The sequence below is a fragment of the Blennius ocellaris genome, assembly GCF_963422515.1.
Source record: "Blennius ocellaris genome assembly, chromosome: 5".
Taxonomy (NCBI): domain Eukaryota; kingdom Metazoa; phylum Chordata; class Actinopteri; order Blenniiformes; family Blenniidae; genus Blennius; species Blennius ocellaris.
The window spans coordinates 16,597,054-16,611,494 of record NC_137654.1 but is presented as its reverse complement, the minus strand read 5'-3'; the positions used below and the strand labels follow the sequence as shown (position 1 = coordinate 16,611,494).

The 14,441-nt window shown below is 45.1% G+C and overlaps 1 protein-coding gene across 2 annotated transcripts; it reads right to left on the bottom strand.

The window, feature by feature from the left end:
- Positions 1-2,244: 2,244 nt before the first annotated feature.
- On the bottom strand, positions 2,245-14,057 carry hipk1a (homeodomain interacting protein kinase 1a). Of its 2 annotated transcripts, none has more exons than XM_080497267.1 (16): positions 13,471-14,057; positions 11,902-12,638; positions 11,335-11,708; positions 11,135-11,258; positions 10,714-10,833; positions 10,550-10,636; positions 10,185-10,366; positions 9,957-10,107; positions 8,914-9,118; positions 8,704-8,822; positions 6,657-6,808; positions 6,418-6,570; positions 5,419-5,583; positions 5,112-5,296; positions 4,749-4,879; positions 2,245-4,354 (listed from the first exon to the last, which is right to left on the bottom strand). In XM_080497267.1, the coding sequence occupies exons 1-16, from the start codon at positions 13,511-13,513 to the stop codon at positions 3,908-3,910; spliced, it is 3,375 nt and encodes a 1,124-aa protein (XP_080353393.1). In that variant the 5' UTR covers positions 13,514-14,057; the 3' UTR covers positions 2,245-3,907. The 2 variants fall into 2 exon arrangements, with proteins under 2 accessions (XP_080353393.1, XP_080353394.1); XM_080497268.1 differs by having other exon boundaries at positions 6,657-6,805.
- Between the last annotated feature and the right edge of the window lie 384 nt (positions 14,058-14,441).

Genomic DNA, 14,441 nt, shown 5'->3' with positions numbered 1-14,441 from the left:
CCAGGGTTCATGTGGGGTAATTTGCTACCTTGGGTAGCGGTGTGTGCAAACGAGAGAATTCAAATGAAGGCTTTGCATGTGCGAGGTCTGTTTAGATGCAAACCAATCAGAGCCTTACTCCAGGTTTACTACATATATGTATTTATTTTTTTGTTCAAAATTCAAAGTTTATGTTACAACACCAGTTAAAATCTGAGAAACGTTGAGGGGGGCAGCTGAGAAAATGTCACTACAATAACAGCAGCATCTCTCCGAAAGGCATTGCACCTTGTAAAGTAATTACCATAAACTCCCCTCAGTATTTTTTGCAATCTGGACTATATGCCAGTTGCTCATCAAGGTGCTAAATTCACAGGGTTATTTTGCACAGATTCCAGTGCAACCAGTTGGTAAACCCAACTTCCACTAATGTGGATGCAATATCATGTTTCGATCTGCTTTATTGCCACCAAACCTTTAGTCGATAAGGCCCAATAAATTCCTTATTTTTGAAATAAAAATAGGAGTTCTCGATATTCAACCACACATGATGACCATTTCCAGCTGCTTTGATCCTTTTGCTGAAACGAGATCATCATCATAAAAGTTACGTTTTTAAGTTTTTCTAACCACAATTGCTTTAAATTAAATAACATCAGCATCAAAACCATTTCATGCGTTCATGAAAACCAGCTAAAATGATGAATATTCCAGTTTTAACTGTCAATTTCTGAGGAAAGTTGAAGTTGGTCATCATAGAGCTCATAGAAAACTTGTTATACAGTACATGTACCGGTATATATTATTTTCTGGTTAATATGATTTCACTGGTGTGAGCTCTCTTGATTATCGCTGAGAATGCCATGGGTTCTGGATGCATGGACACATATCACACAACTTTTCAACACTTTCACATGGTTCTTATTTTTTCCAAAAACATTGTATTCAAAGCTTTTTGCCCCAAATCCACCTTGATTTTCAGCCAGTTGAATATTTGATCATTCGAGCTCATTCGGAATCTGCTGATTTTCAGGGAGCTGGACTGGCTCCGCCTCACATGCCCATCTTGCTAAGAGGAGGAAGTACTTCATCTGCTTATGCCACGTGCCATTGTTTACATTCTATCTGTTGCTACATTAGGCAGTTCATCCAAACCAATGTGAACCAGAATGTGACCCAGAAGGAGAAGCTCCTGAAGAAGCTGTGATTCTGCTGCTGCAGCAGGACCTTGCAGAATGTTAGTAAAACATGTTGTGTGTCTGAATATGTTCATCAGCTGCACTGAATATTTTCTTTACAAAGAAATTTGCTGTTTTAACAGCAAATAAATTACTATTCAGATTGAGTGACGTTGCACTTATCTAACTATGTGCATGCCACACTGAAATCAGATAATCATCCTCATATGATCATAATTAGTAGCAGACAGGAGATTATCCTGAGCCTCCATTTAATCATAGAAATAAATAAAAAGATCACCCCACAATTATCAAGCCCATACACAGACCTCAGATTCTGCAAAGCCTACATTTGATCTGCAGTCTCTATCAGCACAACGTTGCAGACATGAACACTAACTCACAATAAACAAACAAAAAAAACATTTTACTTACAGCATGGTTCTGGACATGTGAAAAAAAATTCCTCCAAGTGCTGGGAGCCACAATTAAGCAATTAAAAATAAAATTAATCCACTGGGTCCTCACAGGCTCAGACCAAGGCAGTACAAATCCGCTCCACTGCTCGTTTATACAATTAATAACAGTTCATCTGGCTTGTTTGGCTCATATCTTTGCTGCTATATTTCTATGATGAAGGTAAACACCTGCTGCTGTCACGAGGTGGGAAAAAAAACAGCGAAGAGTGCTGCTTGTGGGCGGGACAAAGGGAGGGGCTATCTGATTGGGGTTGGCTAAAAACGTGGGTGACGTCACCAATAGTTTGCTTTCCAATTTGCTCGTTGGAGCCACGCTTTCAAAACAGTTTAACAAGCCAGAGAACGAGAAGACAGACTTTCTTCACTGCTGGACTGTCATTTCCAGGTATGGAGACGCATATTACTGTAGGAAAACCATTACAAAGTCAATTCTGCATGATATGGGACCATTAACATCAAATTGGACTCTGAACTGAAATGCCACCTGATGAAAACCACACATTTTATGAAACAAGGCAGGTCTTTCCACAGGCTTCTGTTCTGCATTGTTTTAATGTGAATAATTACCGAATCCTTAAGTCATGTTTTGAAAAGATTTTATTGCGTATATACGGGTTAAGGTTCATCGTGTGTTCTATGTAATGTAGCACTTCACAACACAGCAGGATTGTAAAAACAACCATCGCCTCACCAAACCAATGATTTGTTTAGAAGCAGTAACATACCGAACATCAAATTTATATTCTCTAGAAATCAGCTTCCTCAGATTTGATTATTCACAATTCAAATGCACCACTGTGAGAATCACTTTAAGCTGCAAATGATTCGAATGTATTCAATCGGATTTCATGTGCACGTTTTTACTCCACAGACATCACGTAATGAGACACAAAATTTGACATTTTCTTCCATATTTTGAACGCGATTGTCGCACAAATAACTAATCCGTTTACTAGCGCTGCGGTTTACAGACTTTTCCTGTTTGCTACTCCATGTCAGACACATGCAACCTTAACAGTTACTTTTAAAATTGTATAAAAAAAAAAAAAAAAGGCTCCATCATAGCCTAATCTAAAATCAGTGGACATACTAAAGTTGGGAGTCAGTACGAGAACACAAGTAACATGAAAAACACAGCGACACATTATTATAGAGTACAGTACTTAGCTTATGTCCTCCACTTGTTTGTAGCACGAATAAAACACACACACACACACACACACATTACATTCGTGAATGAAACACACAGTATTAACCAAAATTATCACAATGTGCAGACAATCTGAAACAAACTGACCTCTGGATGTGTCAAACTAACCTGGTAACATATTTATATTAAAAACAATTATTACTCGAGCAGCATAGCAGGCGTTTGAAACACATCTCACATGAAATGATTTGAAGATTGCAAAATAGATTGTAGCTGGACAAGCTCCAGCTCCCCATCAGTTTAATGTGAATAAAACTGTCAACGTTTGTATGGATCATCCATTAAGTTTCGGTGCTATGGAGGATAAGAGAACTAAAATCTCCGAATGATGTGGACTTAATGTAAACACATCGGAGCGGTAACTCATTTCTTGTTTAAGGCCACGCTTACACGACAACAATCCACTGGAAACAACGGCGCTTTTGGTTTGAGATGACAAGGTTTTGAAAATGCGGCATTTGCATGTCAGGCCACTAGTGGGTGCTCATGCATGCATGCAGAGAATAGTTCGATCTCGAAGCTCAAGCTTCATCGTATAAACCCTAGCATCTGCTGTAAGTAAGAAATGAGTCTCCACAAGCGATCCAGAAAATGTAAATGTCCACTTTGTGCTCTTTACTCTTTTGAATTTAACAGCGCTTCTCTAACAAACAGCACCCGGATCCCTCCATTGTTACTACTGCGCGCGTGTGTAGAATTATTTACTATGAGCATAGAGCACTGTACAATCTCAGTTTCCATGGAGACGGAGAGTTAAAAAAAAGTTGCAGCTTGTTTAACAAAAAGTTTCTGCGACTCCCAACGCCAGTTTCACTGAAAGACGTTTGTGTAAACGGGGCCTCAAATCAGAACAGAGCTGTAAACACTGAGGCCTCAGAGAGCAAACTGAAAAAAGGTTAAAAAAGAAACACTTGATCATGACTAAAATATGAAGACACAGCAAAGTAAAAAGTCAAGTTGAAAGCGAGTCTGATCGCAAGCCTCCTGCGATGAGCTTGTGCTCGTCTGGTCTGGTCTCAGTTCGGTCCTTCAAGTGTAGCTGCTGTGTTCCCCGTCAGTGTTCACAGGTAGGGATACTGGTTGAGTTTTCTCTGGTAGGCTGCAGCGGTGCGCTGGAAAGGCTGCGACCCCAGTGGCTGCGGCGGCGGCTGCTGCTGCTGCTGCGACGGCAGCTGCTGATGTTGGTGCGTGCTGCCGTACTGTCCTGCAGCCGAGCCTCCCAGAGCCAAGCTGCCGCTCTTCTGGAAGAGCGCCAGCGAGGAGTAAGCCCCGCCGGCCCGGCTGTGGCGGGACGAGCCCCCCTGCATCTGATCAACAGCCTGCGACACGGAGGCCAGGGCGGCGGAGGCCGGGTAGGCGTACAGGTTCGGGGTGGAGGTGAAGAGGGTGCTCTCGTGGAGCCGGTAGGATGAGTGGGAGGAGACGGGAGGCGGGTAGGTGGGCTGCCGCCTCAGCGAACTGCCGCCTCCGCTCTGATCCTGGGAGGATGCCATCACGGACTGCTGCACCTGGCGACACGACGACAGTGAGGCAGAACTTCACGGGCAGAGTCGGATCCACCGACGGGTTGCATGTATACAAAACGGCGATTATGATCACAAAAAAACACACACTGTCCATGGAATCCACGTGTGTTCTCCCTAAATGCAGTTCATGACTAGTACACAACACACAATGTGAGTTTTTCCTGAGTTTGAAAAAAATAGTGCAAATCAACTTAACCTTCAGCAGAGATGCTACTGTTATTGCTATAAGAGGCATTTCCTCAGCTGACCCTCTAAAACTTTTACTTGCCAACTCTATTATTATAAGATATCTTGAATTTGTGACTGGACATCTTCCTGGTTGCATTTCTTTTCACTTCTTCCTTTTTACCAAATACATTTCTTATTGTGATCTCACCTGGCTGAGGTTGAGTGGCTGAGATCTGCTGGAACCAGCGCGATGATGGCGGTCTGCAGTGGACTCTGCCGCCCGCCCGGACGACGGAGCTGATGCCTTCTTGGACTTTCCAGAGCCGCTTGTGGCTTGTTCTGAAGTATGGAAAGCGGGAGTTCAGTGTGAGCACGGAGGCAAGTAAAACAGAGCAGCTGTTGCAATATTAAGTGATACGTTACTCGAGATGCTCACTGAGGTAACTGTTAGCTATGGTTAGCATTTCACCAAACTCATATTTACTGAAGGAGTGTTTCTTAATCCTGAAAAACATGGCATGACAGCGACATGAAAGACGCCTTCCTGAGTCCAGTCGGCACGTGTACACACCTGCAGCTGCTGGAGCCTTGTGTGTTGTGCTCTCTCCGGGCTGGCTCTTCACCGAGGGCGTGACGATGGCCAGAGACTTGCTGGGCTGGGACGAGGCCAGCGGGCTGCTCGTGGACGAGTCGGAGTCGTGGGAGTCGTGCACCGTCACACAGCTGATCACATTAGTCCTCTGGCTCGTTCCAGAGCTGCAGGAAAGCACAAGATGAACGATCTCATGTGAAATCTCTCTCTGAGGGGAGGAAATAACAACGTTGACCCTTCCTGAGATAATCGTCACTGGTGACCAAGCAGAGAAAGGAGAGCTCACCAAGCAGCAGGGAACTTTGTCTCGTTCTCGTCCTCCGAGTCGCTGTGGATGGTGATGATGCTGACGGCAGGACTCGGCGTGTCCGAGATGACGATGGGCTGAGACACGTCGCCAGCGAGAGACGAGCTGTGGACCACGGAGGAGGAATGAACCGACGACACTGGCCTGGAGAGAAGAAATAAACATGACTGGCTTAAAAAATACAAACTCTAAAGTTTGTCTAAAACTAGAAGCATTATATATTTTCCAGATTGTATGTAGTTTGTCTTTTCAAACACATAAACAATTATATACTATTGCATTAAGTGAATATGTTATCTAAGTGGCCTAATTTGTTTTAAAGATGAGGGAAAAAAAATATGAATAAAAGTAAAATATAAACTCAAGTGAGTCAACTGAGTGTCTCTTTTTCTCAGATGACTTCAGTTTTTCAGTGTCACTGTTTGTTTTGAACAGTCCTGAAAAGATCTAGTGTGTCTGTGATTGGACAGTTGTTCTGCAAGCATCTTTGGATCACTATAATTCATCTTAGTGAGTAAGTACACAAGCTGCATTTCCCTGCTTTCTGGAAGTTTTTGAATTGTTGAGACACTACAGTGTTTAGGAGTTTCAAGTAGTAGAACTACATGCTAGTGACGACAGGACAGAAATAAAAAAGTTGAAAAAGACATATAAAATAGGGTTAGGGTGAGTAAAAGTGAAATAAAATATAAGTGGAATTAATGGTAAAAATCTGACAAACCTACATTAAGAAATATACACATAACAAATAAAAACAGCCATCAAGAAAAATGAGATTTAAAAACAAAACAAACAAACAAAATCTGAAACATATAAGAATAAATCCATTATTTTTCTTTTGAAATAGTCAGATGAGACAATAACACATTCTTTATTTTAGTGCTGCATTTCTCTGCAAGCAGAGCAGACAGCTGTTCTAATAACATGATCTGAACCTGTCGTACTATTTCAAGTCCTAAAAGGCGTGACGGTGCGTACCTGACTCTGCTTTCGGCGTGTCGACCCTTCCCTCTCTTTCCCATTTGGGATCTGGAGTAAGCTGCTCCCGAGCCGTGGTTCTGAGATCCCGCATGGCGACCTGCGCCAGACTCCGGCTGGCTCGCTGCGTCACACTGGCTTCCGTGACGGCCCCTGGACATGAATAAAATAAACACTCCTCTATGAGTGCTGGGCTGCTCACGGTGATTAGGTGTCGAGTCCCATCAGGGGTCTCTCACCTCCAGCTGGACGCTTGCTGGCCGTCTGAGATCTGAGCTCCCAGCGGGGACTCGGGCACCACAGCCTGCCCGGGGTTGTGGATGGGAATGCCGGGCATCTGCTGCCATGTGGAAGGGATGAGGATCTGCTGTGTTCCTGCTGGCCAGCCCTGCTGCATGCAAACACACACACACATGCTGAAAAACCGTGCCAAACCGTGTAATAACGCATGTTAAATTCAATTTGCACTGCACGGGGAAAAAAGATAGTCAGTCAAATGAAGGGAATCAGACATGTTAGCAACATGCAGTCTTTAGACAAACCCATCAGAGACCCCGATGGTTTTTAATAGATAGTAGTTATTGCATTAAAAAAAAAAACCACTTCTTGCATCTTGTATCAGGTGTGATGCTGAGCTTTAAAACCATAGTCCTGCACACAGAGAAAAGAGATAATCCAACCTCAAACTGAGACATTCAGGATGTCAGTTCACATACAGCACAAATTAATCTCAAAAATAGTATGAAAGCCCATTATGAAAGACAGTTAAATATTTTTGACAAGTGTGATGAGTATTTTAAAAAATCCGACTGTCAGTCTCTATGCATTCTATAAACCATATAAACATTTTACATTGATGTTTATAAAAAAACATATTTTTAATACCCAAAACAACTAAACTTAACAGTGCACATGTGGAAAAATTTTGTGTTTTGTATATTGCTTAAGCCTAATCTTTATTAATACATCAAGTGTTGCTGCCCCAGTGTTAGGTGAGTAAAAGAAGTATTCCAGAAAGCCTCAGTGTGAGTAGGAAAATAATCTGTAACACTGCAGAAGCGTTGCACAACTCTGGGGGAACAAGTTCCAAACAGTACTCTAATGCTTCAACTGCCAACGTTTCTTCTGCTTCTGACACAGAACGAGGGTATAAATGCAGAAACTCAAAGCCCAAAGCGGACCGGTGAGTTGCACATGTGTATCCAGCTGCTGAGATACAGTATTTGCATGTACAGAGGGAAGGAAAGAAGGTTTTCCATGAAGAAAAGAGGTCACCCGAGAGGTTACCAGTGTCGAGGTAAATGTTTCCAGTGAGCCACCACTGTTTCCACCCCTGCAGCCCACCGGTATCTACACCGAGCCTAAACATGACAAACCCACCATGGAGGCGAACAAGTCGCCTGCCAGCAGCGGGCCAAAGGAGGCCCGAGGAGGAGGAGGAGGAGGATGAAGAGGTGTGGAGGGAGTGGACACGTTAACAGATCCAAATACACAAAGAACACATCCACACTTCACCAGGAAGCGAGTTTCTCCGTTTGGGCCAATGATGCAGCCTCAAACCATGACTGTGTGAACATAACTTTAGTGTTTGTAAAAACACTTTTATATCACAAACACCAGGGGGGAGCACTGAGCCGTCTGTCCAAACCCAAAACAATCAGCTTCTGATTATTATTGTTCCACTGAAGAAATGTTCTGCTTGAAAAGACCAAATTTTTTTTACATATTTCTAGAAATGTCATTAGACAGAGAGAAAGGACGATAGAGATAGAAAGAAAGAAAAAAGAAAGAACTTATTTGGAATGAAAAACAAGGAAGAACATTTTTTGAAGAAAAAATTGGAGAAAAAAGTGGAACGAGAAAGGAATTGACTGAAAGAGGAAAATGATAGACATAAAAAAGAAAGAACTAGAGAAAGAAAGAAGAAAAATGCAAATACAAATAAATATACAAAAAAAGCGAGAAAGATCTTTTCAAACATCATCACACTTTTTCAAAGATTCTTTTCAATGTTGAATCTGTGCAGCCTGCGGATTTCACAGGTTTAGCTGACAGATGTCACCACAGATTAAACAGGATAAACACCAGCATGTGAAACAGCTGCTGTTTGAATTCTCTGCTTCTTTTCTTATTCACACTTTTGATCATCATCAAACTTTTATCACGAACACTGTACGAAACTACCACTGAAACCAATTTCTAATATCAAGTCTTTCAGCATAACTAGAGTTTTAGTAATTGAACGTGACAACAGAGGAGTGGATGAGTGTACGCGGTGAGTTGCACCTGGGTCAGCATGCTGGGCTGGATGTGCAGAGACTGCGAGGACGGGTTCTGAGGGACTAAGGGGACGGAGTTGTCCATTCTCACTGGGTAGCCAGACGGCTTGTTGGCGCTTTGGAGACCTGAGGGGTGGAAAAAGACGACACTTGCATGCCACTGAAGAGAAAGTCTGTGTGACACTTCGTGGGGTAATACTATTGCCTTCTTTCTCACCCTGGATGGTGGGAGGGCAGACGATGAGCGTCTGCTGGAAGGGTTCGGTCTGGGTGCAGAGCTGGGTGGGCCTGGTCTGCAGGGGGACGCCCTGCTGGGTCAGACCGGGGATGTTGATGGTGGCCTGCTGGTAGAGACCGGGCTGGTAGTTGATCAGCGGGACGTTACTGCTCAGGGAAAGGGACTGACCTCCAGTAGAAGCCATCTGAGACAGAGAGTAAAAAAATAAACTGCGAATGAAGTAAAGGCAGAGAGAAGAACCACCGGTTGACCCGCCCTGATCAATGCCTCCCTCCCCCTCCATCGTATCCTGATCCACTGTACGGAACACCTTCAGAAACAAAATCATCGCAGTGAGAATCCACACAGAGCCACAGGAGATCCTCCTTCCTGTGGCCATCAACCTTTACAACTGTATCTGTAAAATAGACTTTATTTTCTACGCCCTTTCTCTGTGTGTACATAAGATTTTCTTTCCTGGATTAATGAAGTGTTTCTCTTCTACTAACTGGCAAGCACTAGAATCAATATTTGTCAGTGAGAAAACGGAGACATACGACGGCAGAGAGATTTTAAATGTTTGATTCTAGTTCATTTCAACTTGATAGTTGTGGCTTTCCGCTTCCATGCACTCGTCTCCTCTTCATTTCTAATAATACTGTGTGTATCTGGGCGACGGGCACGAGCCCCTGCAGCTTCCCAGAAGAGCATGACTCAGTCAGAACGTGTGTTTGAGAGCCCGACTGAGAGTCAACACAGAAATGAGCTGAAAAGTATCCCCAGATGGAGGCGCCTAACACATTTAGGAAAGCAACTGTTCCAAGAATGATTCATGTAAGAGAGAGCAAACACTGGGACTTTTCCTGCCTTTGACTCCGTAGAACAGGAGGAGGAGAGAGGAACTGAGAGAAATCCTCTCTTGATATCAACAAAAGGAGGAAAATATCAGATATTGCATGTTAAAGGTACAAAACAGATACATGAGCTCCTGCTAAGCCATTAATGAAGCCTTTGAGGTTATGTAATCAGAGGCGTCTGCTCACCTGATTGTGCTGGTTGAGTTGGCTACTGAACGTGACGGTGAGGTTGGTGGCTGCGCTCGGGGTATTGTTACTGGCAAACATATTTTTCCCGTTCTCAAAGGCGCTGCATCTGCGTTTGCATATGTCCATATTCTGGAAGCAGGACTTCACGCTGGAATAAAGCAGGGTCCATTAGAGAGGAGCAGGAATGCTGAATCACAGCCAAAGCAAAACACTCTCCGCTCTTACTGCGAGCTGTGGGGGAAGTGCAGCAGGTGCGTCATGGTGACGAAGGGGTGGTTCAGTGTCTTCATCGGGGTGATCCTCTTGTCGGCGTCGAGCGTGAGCATCTTTTTCAGCAGGTCGATGAACTCCCGCCTGTCGGCCTTCTCCGCCAGGATGTCTGTGCCCTCCAGGTTTGTCATGTTCACCTGCAGGAAGTTTATCCAAGAGGTCAGACTTAATGTACAAGGGAAACTATTTGCTAGGACGAAGAGAAGATATGACAAACATTTCATGACAATATTAGTGTTGATTATTCTGTGACTCTCTCTACATTTGAAGGATTTCTCCTCTGATTACAGGATTATCTGTACCCAAAAAAGGATCCTCACCTGCATCATATCATCCAGACAGTTAAAGATGTATTTCCTGGCCTCCTTTGACTTGATGCCCATCTCCGCCTCGTGCTCTGAAGGCGTCTGCCGGAAGAATAGCCACAGTTTAAGTGGACTGTAGGCAAGTTCTATGTTCAGTGTTATACACTGACGTTGCTTACTTTGAGCCGCCAGAGTGGGTAGCTGGAGTTGGGTCCCCTGTTAAAAAAGCGGCTCGTCTTGGTTCCCGCACTCAGCAGATACTCGGCTGGAAGGCCCTGCGTCTGCGAAATGTAACGGATCTAAGAGAGAAGAGTGGGGAAAAATAAGAAGTGGGAGGCCCGTTCAGTTCAAAATCAAAACCAAAACCAAATGTAGATGGAACATTAGAAGTAAGGAAAGATCCACGAAAAGAGATGGAACAACAAGCACACCCATGCTGGCAGACTCAGACTTGAACTAGAGTCTTCGTACTGTACAAACCACTACAACAAGCAGTCCATGATAAAAACCAATACATTCTTCAATAATTACACGCACAGTTACAGTCATGAATTTTTTCATGACTGTAATTGTGTATCATGAAAAAAACATAAACGTTACCTGGTCGTACTCTGAGGCACCGGGGTAAAGAGGCCATCCCAAAAACAGCTCTGCGATCACGCATCCCAAAGACCACATGTCGATCGCCTCGCAGAAAGGAAGTCCCAGAATAATCTCCGGAGCTCTATAAACACACCGCAATCAGGGGCGGGCAGATTGATGGTCACTTTCATGCGGATGCAGCAGGTTGAAACACTCACCTGTAATACCGGGACTGCAGGTAGGTGGAGCAGACGGCTTTCGACACGTGGCTGGCCGAGCCGAAGTCGATGACCTTGACTCTGTAGGGCTGCCTCAGCGGGTCCACCAGCATGATGTTCTCAGGCTTCAGGTCGGCGTGGATCAACCCCAGGCTCTTCAGCTTCATGAGCGCCGTGGCCACCTGCTGCAGGATGGGCCTGATGCACTTCAGCAGCAGGGGGCTGAACTTGCTGTGCTTCAGGAAGTCGTAAAGGTTCTGCTCCAGCATCTCAAACACAAGGCACGTGTGGTTCTTGTGCTGGAAACACTCGTACGAGCGGACAAAGTTGAACTCGTCAGCGTTTTCGGTGCTCAGCCTGCTGAGGATGCTCACCTGCAGGTGGGAGGAAGACGATTTGTCAAAGTTAATTAGAGGACATCCTCTAAATTAGAGACACGTTCAAGGTGCACAGGAAGGGGATGTTTTTGAAAGTGGGGTTTGGGTTGAAATAAAGGGAAATTACATAAAATAATATCTTTATTTGAATTGTGTTCATCATTCCAAGGATGGTCGTATGAACGTTTACCTCAATTTGTCCTTGCCGAGCATAAGAGGGATGGTTCTTCAAAATTTTGATGGCCACTATCTCGTTTGTGCCTCGCTTCCAGCATTTGGCCACCTGTCCAAAGGTGCCGCGTCCCAGGAACTCGAGCACCTCGTAGCTGTTGGACATGGAGCACAGGATCTCATGCTGGACCAGCTGGTAGTCTCCCTCGCTGTGGGAGTTGCTGCTCTTGGTGGTGGAGGTGGAGTGTGCAATGGACTGAGCCGTGGTGGTCCCACCGCCGCCACCGGTGCGGTTTGAGACCACGGGGGCCGAGAGTTCCTCGAGTATCTGGACGCTGTCGCTGCTGTCCACCTCCTCGCTCTTCCTCTTCAGGCTGTACTGCTTGTGGTAGAGGTCGCAGGGCTGCGAGGAAGACTCCGCATCCTTGTTGCGACGGCTCGAGGAGGAAGACGAAGAGGAGGACGAAGGTGGTCCGCGAAGGCTGCCTGTGCTGTCTGCCGCCCGCACCACCGTCTGCTCCCGGGAGCCCGCCGTGGGCGGGTGCCCCCCGCTGGAGCTGTACGGCGGGTTGAAGTTGGAGCCGGAGGTGGAGGCCGCCGGCCCCCCCTGGGAGGGGCTCTGCTCATAGTAACTGTTGTCTCCGTGCTGGTTGGACACATCCCAGGACGGGTTCTCCACTTTGAGCCTCTTTGAACGGGAGTAGGCACTGGAGGACACGGAGGGAGAGGAGAACACCTGCAGCTGCGACGCCATGACTGTGGACGAAAGCAAAGACGTGGAGGAGTCAACGAGACGACGTCCAACACTCACCGAGACGAGGAGCTGGTCGGTGAACGATGCTGGTCTAAAGTCTGGACTGAGTTGTTGTAGTTTTAGTTCCACACAAATACTACAGAGTTTATGTCTGAGTCAGAACCAGTCGTTTCCTTATATTCAACATTCTGCTGTTCTGAATTTGTAGGGCATGAATGCACAGTACACATAATTCATGGCAGTAAAGTCAGTCTTTTGCACAGTGTATAATGTACATGCTGATATTGTGGTCACGACAAATTCACAATACAATAATTACAGTCGTTGTCATTATTAACTGACCAGCTTTGGAGACTGCAGACTAAAACAACTCAAATGGACTAGTGAACCCTGCCCTCTTTAAGTCAGCTGGTTGCTGGATTAAGCTGTGGCCTATAGAAGATGGATAGACATTACATGATCAAATACCAAATATCATTGTGGTTTCACAATTCGAGGCTAAATTTAGATTGTGAAACCATTTTCCCGTTTAAACTGTAGTTTTAATCACCACACAATCTCAACTAAAGATTAATTTAACTTACTTGAAAAAAATGCAAGTGTGCATGAATGTTTAGTTTTTTCATATCTATGATTTATTTAATTTTTTTTGGTAAAATGTTTAAGGTCTTTAAACCTTAAAATGATCATGTGTAATCATGATGTAATTACTACTTTTATTACACATTATTCTAAACTGTAATGAAATGTCAATTGTTATTACTACCGATAGCAAAAATGACCTGTATAGCACATTAGTGAAGCTTGCAAGATGCGCAGCCCTGGTGGAATTACCTGGATCAGATGATGACCGCTCACACGGACGTTGATCTGACATTCAAGGCCTCATCATCCTCATCCTCATCCTCATCCTCTAGCAGGGCTCTGCGTGCTGCTGCGGCGGATCAGCTGGGCTGCTGCAAGCTGCCTGCTGGAGCTCGGTGTGGCCGCAGGATGGAGCTCCGACCAGCCGCAGGTTGGAGCTCTGTGCCGCAGCCTGCTGGAGCTCCGAGCCGAGCCACCGCCTGCTGGAGGTCCTCGACACCGCCAGCTGGAGGTCCGAGCAGAGCCGCTGCCTGCTGGCGCTCCGAGCCGCCGCCCGGTGGAGCCCCGAGGTGCTAACTGAGCTAACAGCTAGCGAGCTCGCGACGAGCATCGAGTCATGCCTGCTTCCGGTCTCCGGTACGCTGTCACATCGCGAGGAAAGCGGGCGGATTCAGCATCGTGTAGCTGAAAATGTCACACCTCAACCCGCGGAGCAAAGCCGCCTGGACGGAGCTCCATCATCATCATCATCATCATCATCATCACCACCAAGGACCTTTAACTCGCTCTTCTTCCGGTACCGACTGCGTACCCGACGTAACGTTTCGGGGGCACGTAACCAAAATTGTCGACTTTTCATCGAGCCGTCAGGATCATCCCTGTTATTAATTTTCAATTCAATCGCTAACAACATTTTTTGGTGAAATACGGGCACCGTTATCATTTCTAGATTATTGTTATTGTTACTGTTTTTAGTATGTATTATTCTGTTTTGTATTATTTTTGTTACTGTCGACAAATGAAAATCTCCCCATTGTTGAGCAAGTAATTTCTGGGAGGTATGAATGTAAGTGTGTCTCATGTTTGTCCTGTGATTAACTGGCTTCAATCAGTGTCTCATGACTGCGAATTAGATAAAGCATTATCATGGTGAAGGTGTTCGTGATTCGCTCCATTCCTCCATTCTGCAGGTTTCTCTTAGAAAAGATGCAAGCCCTTAA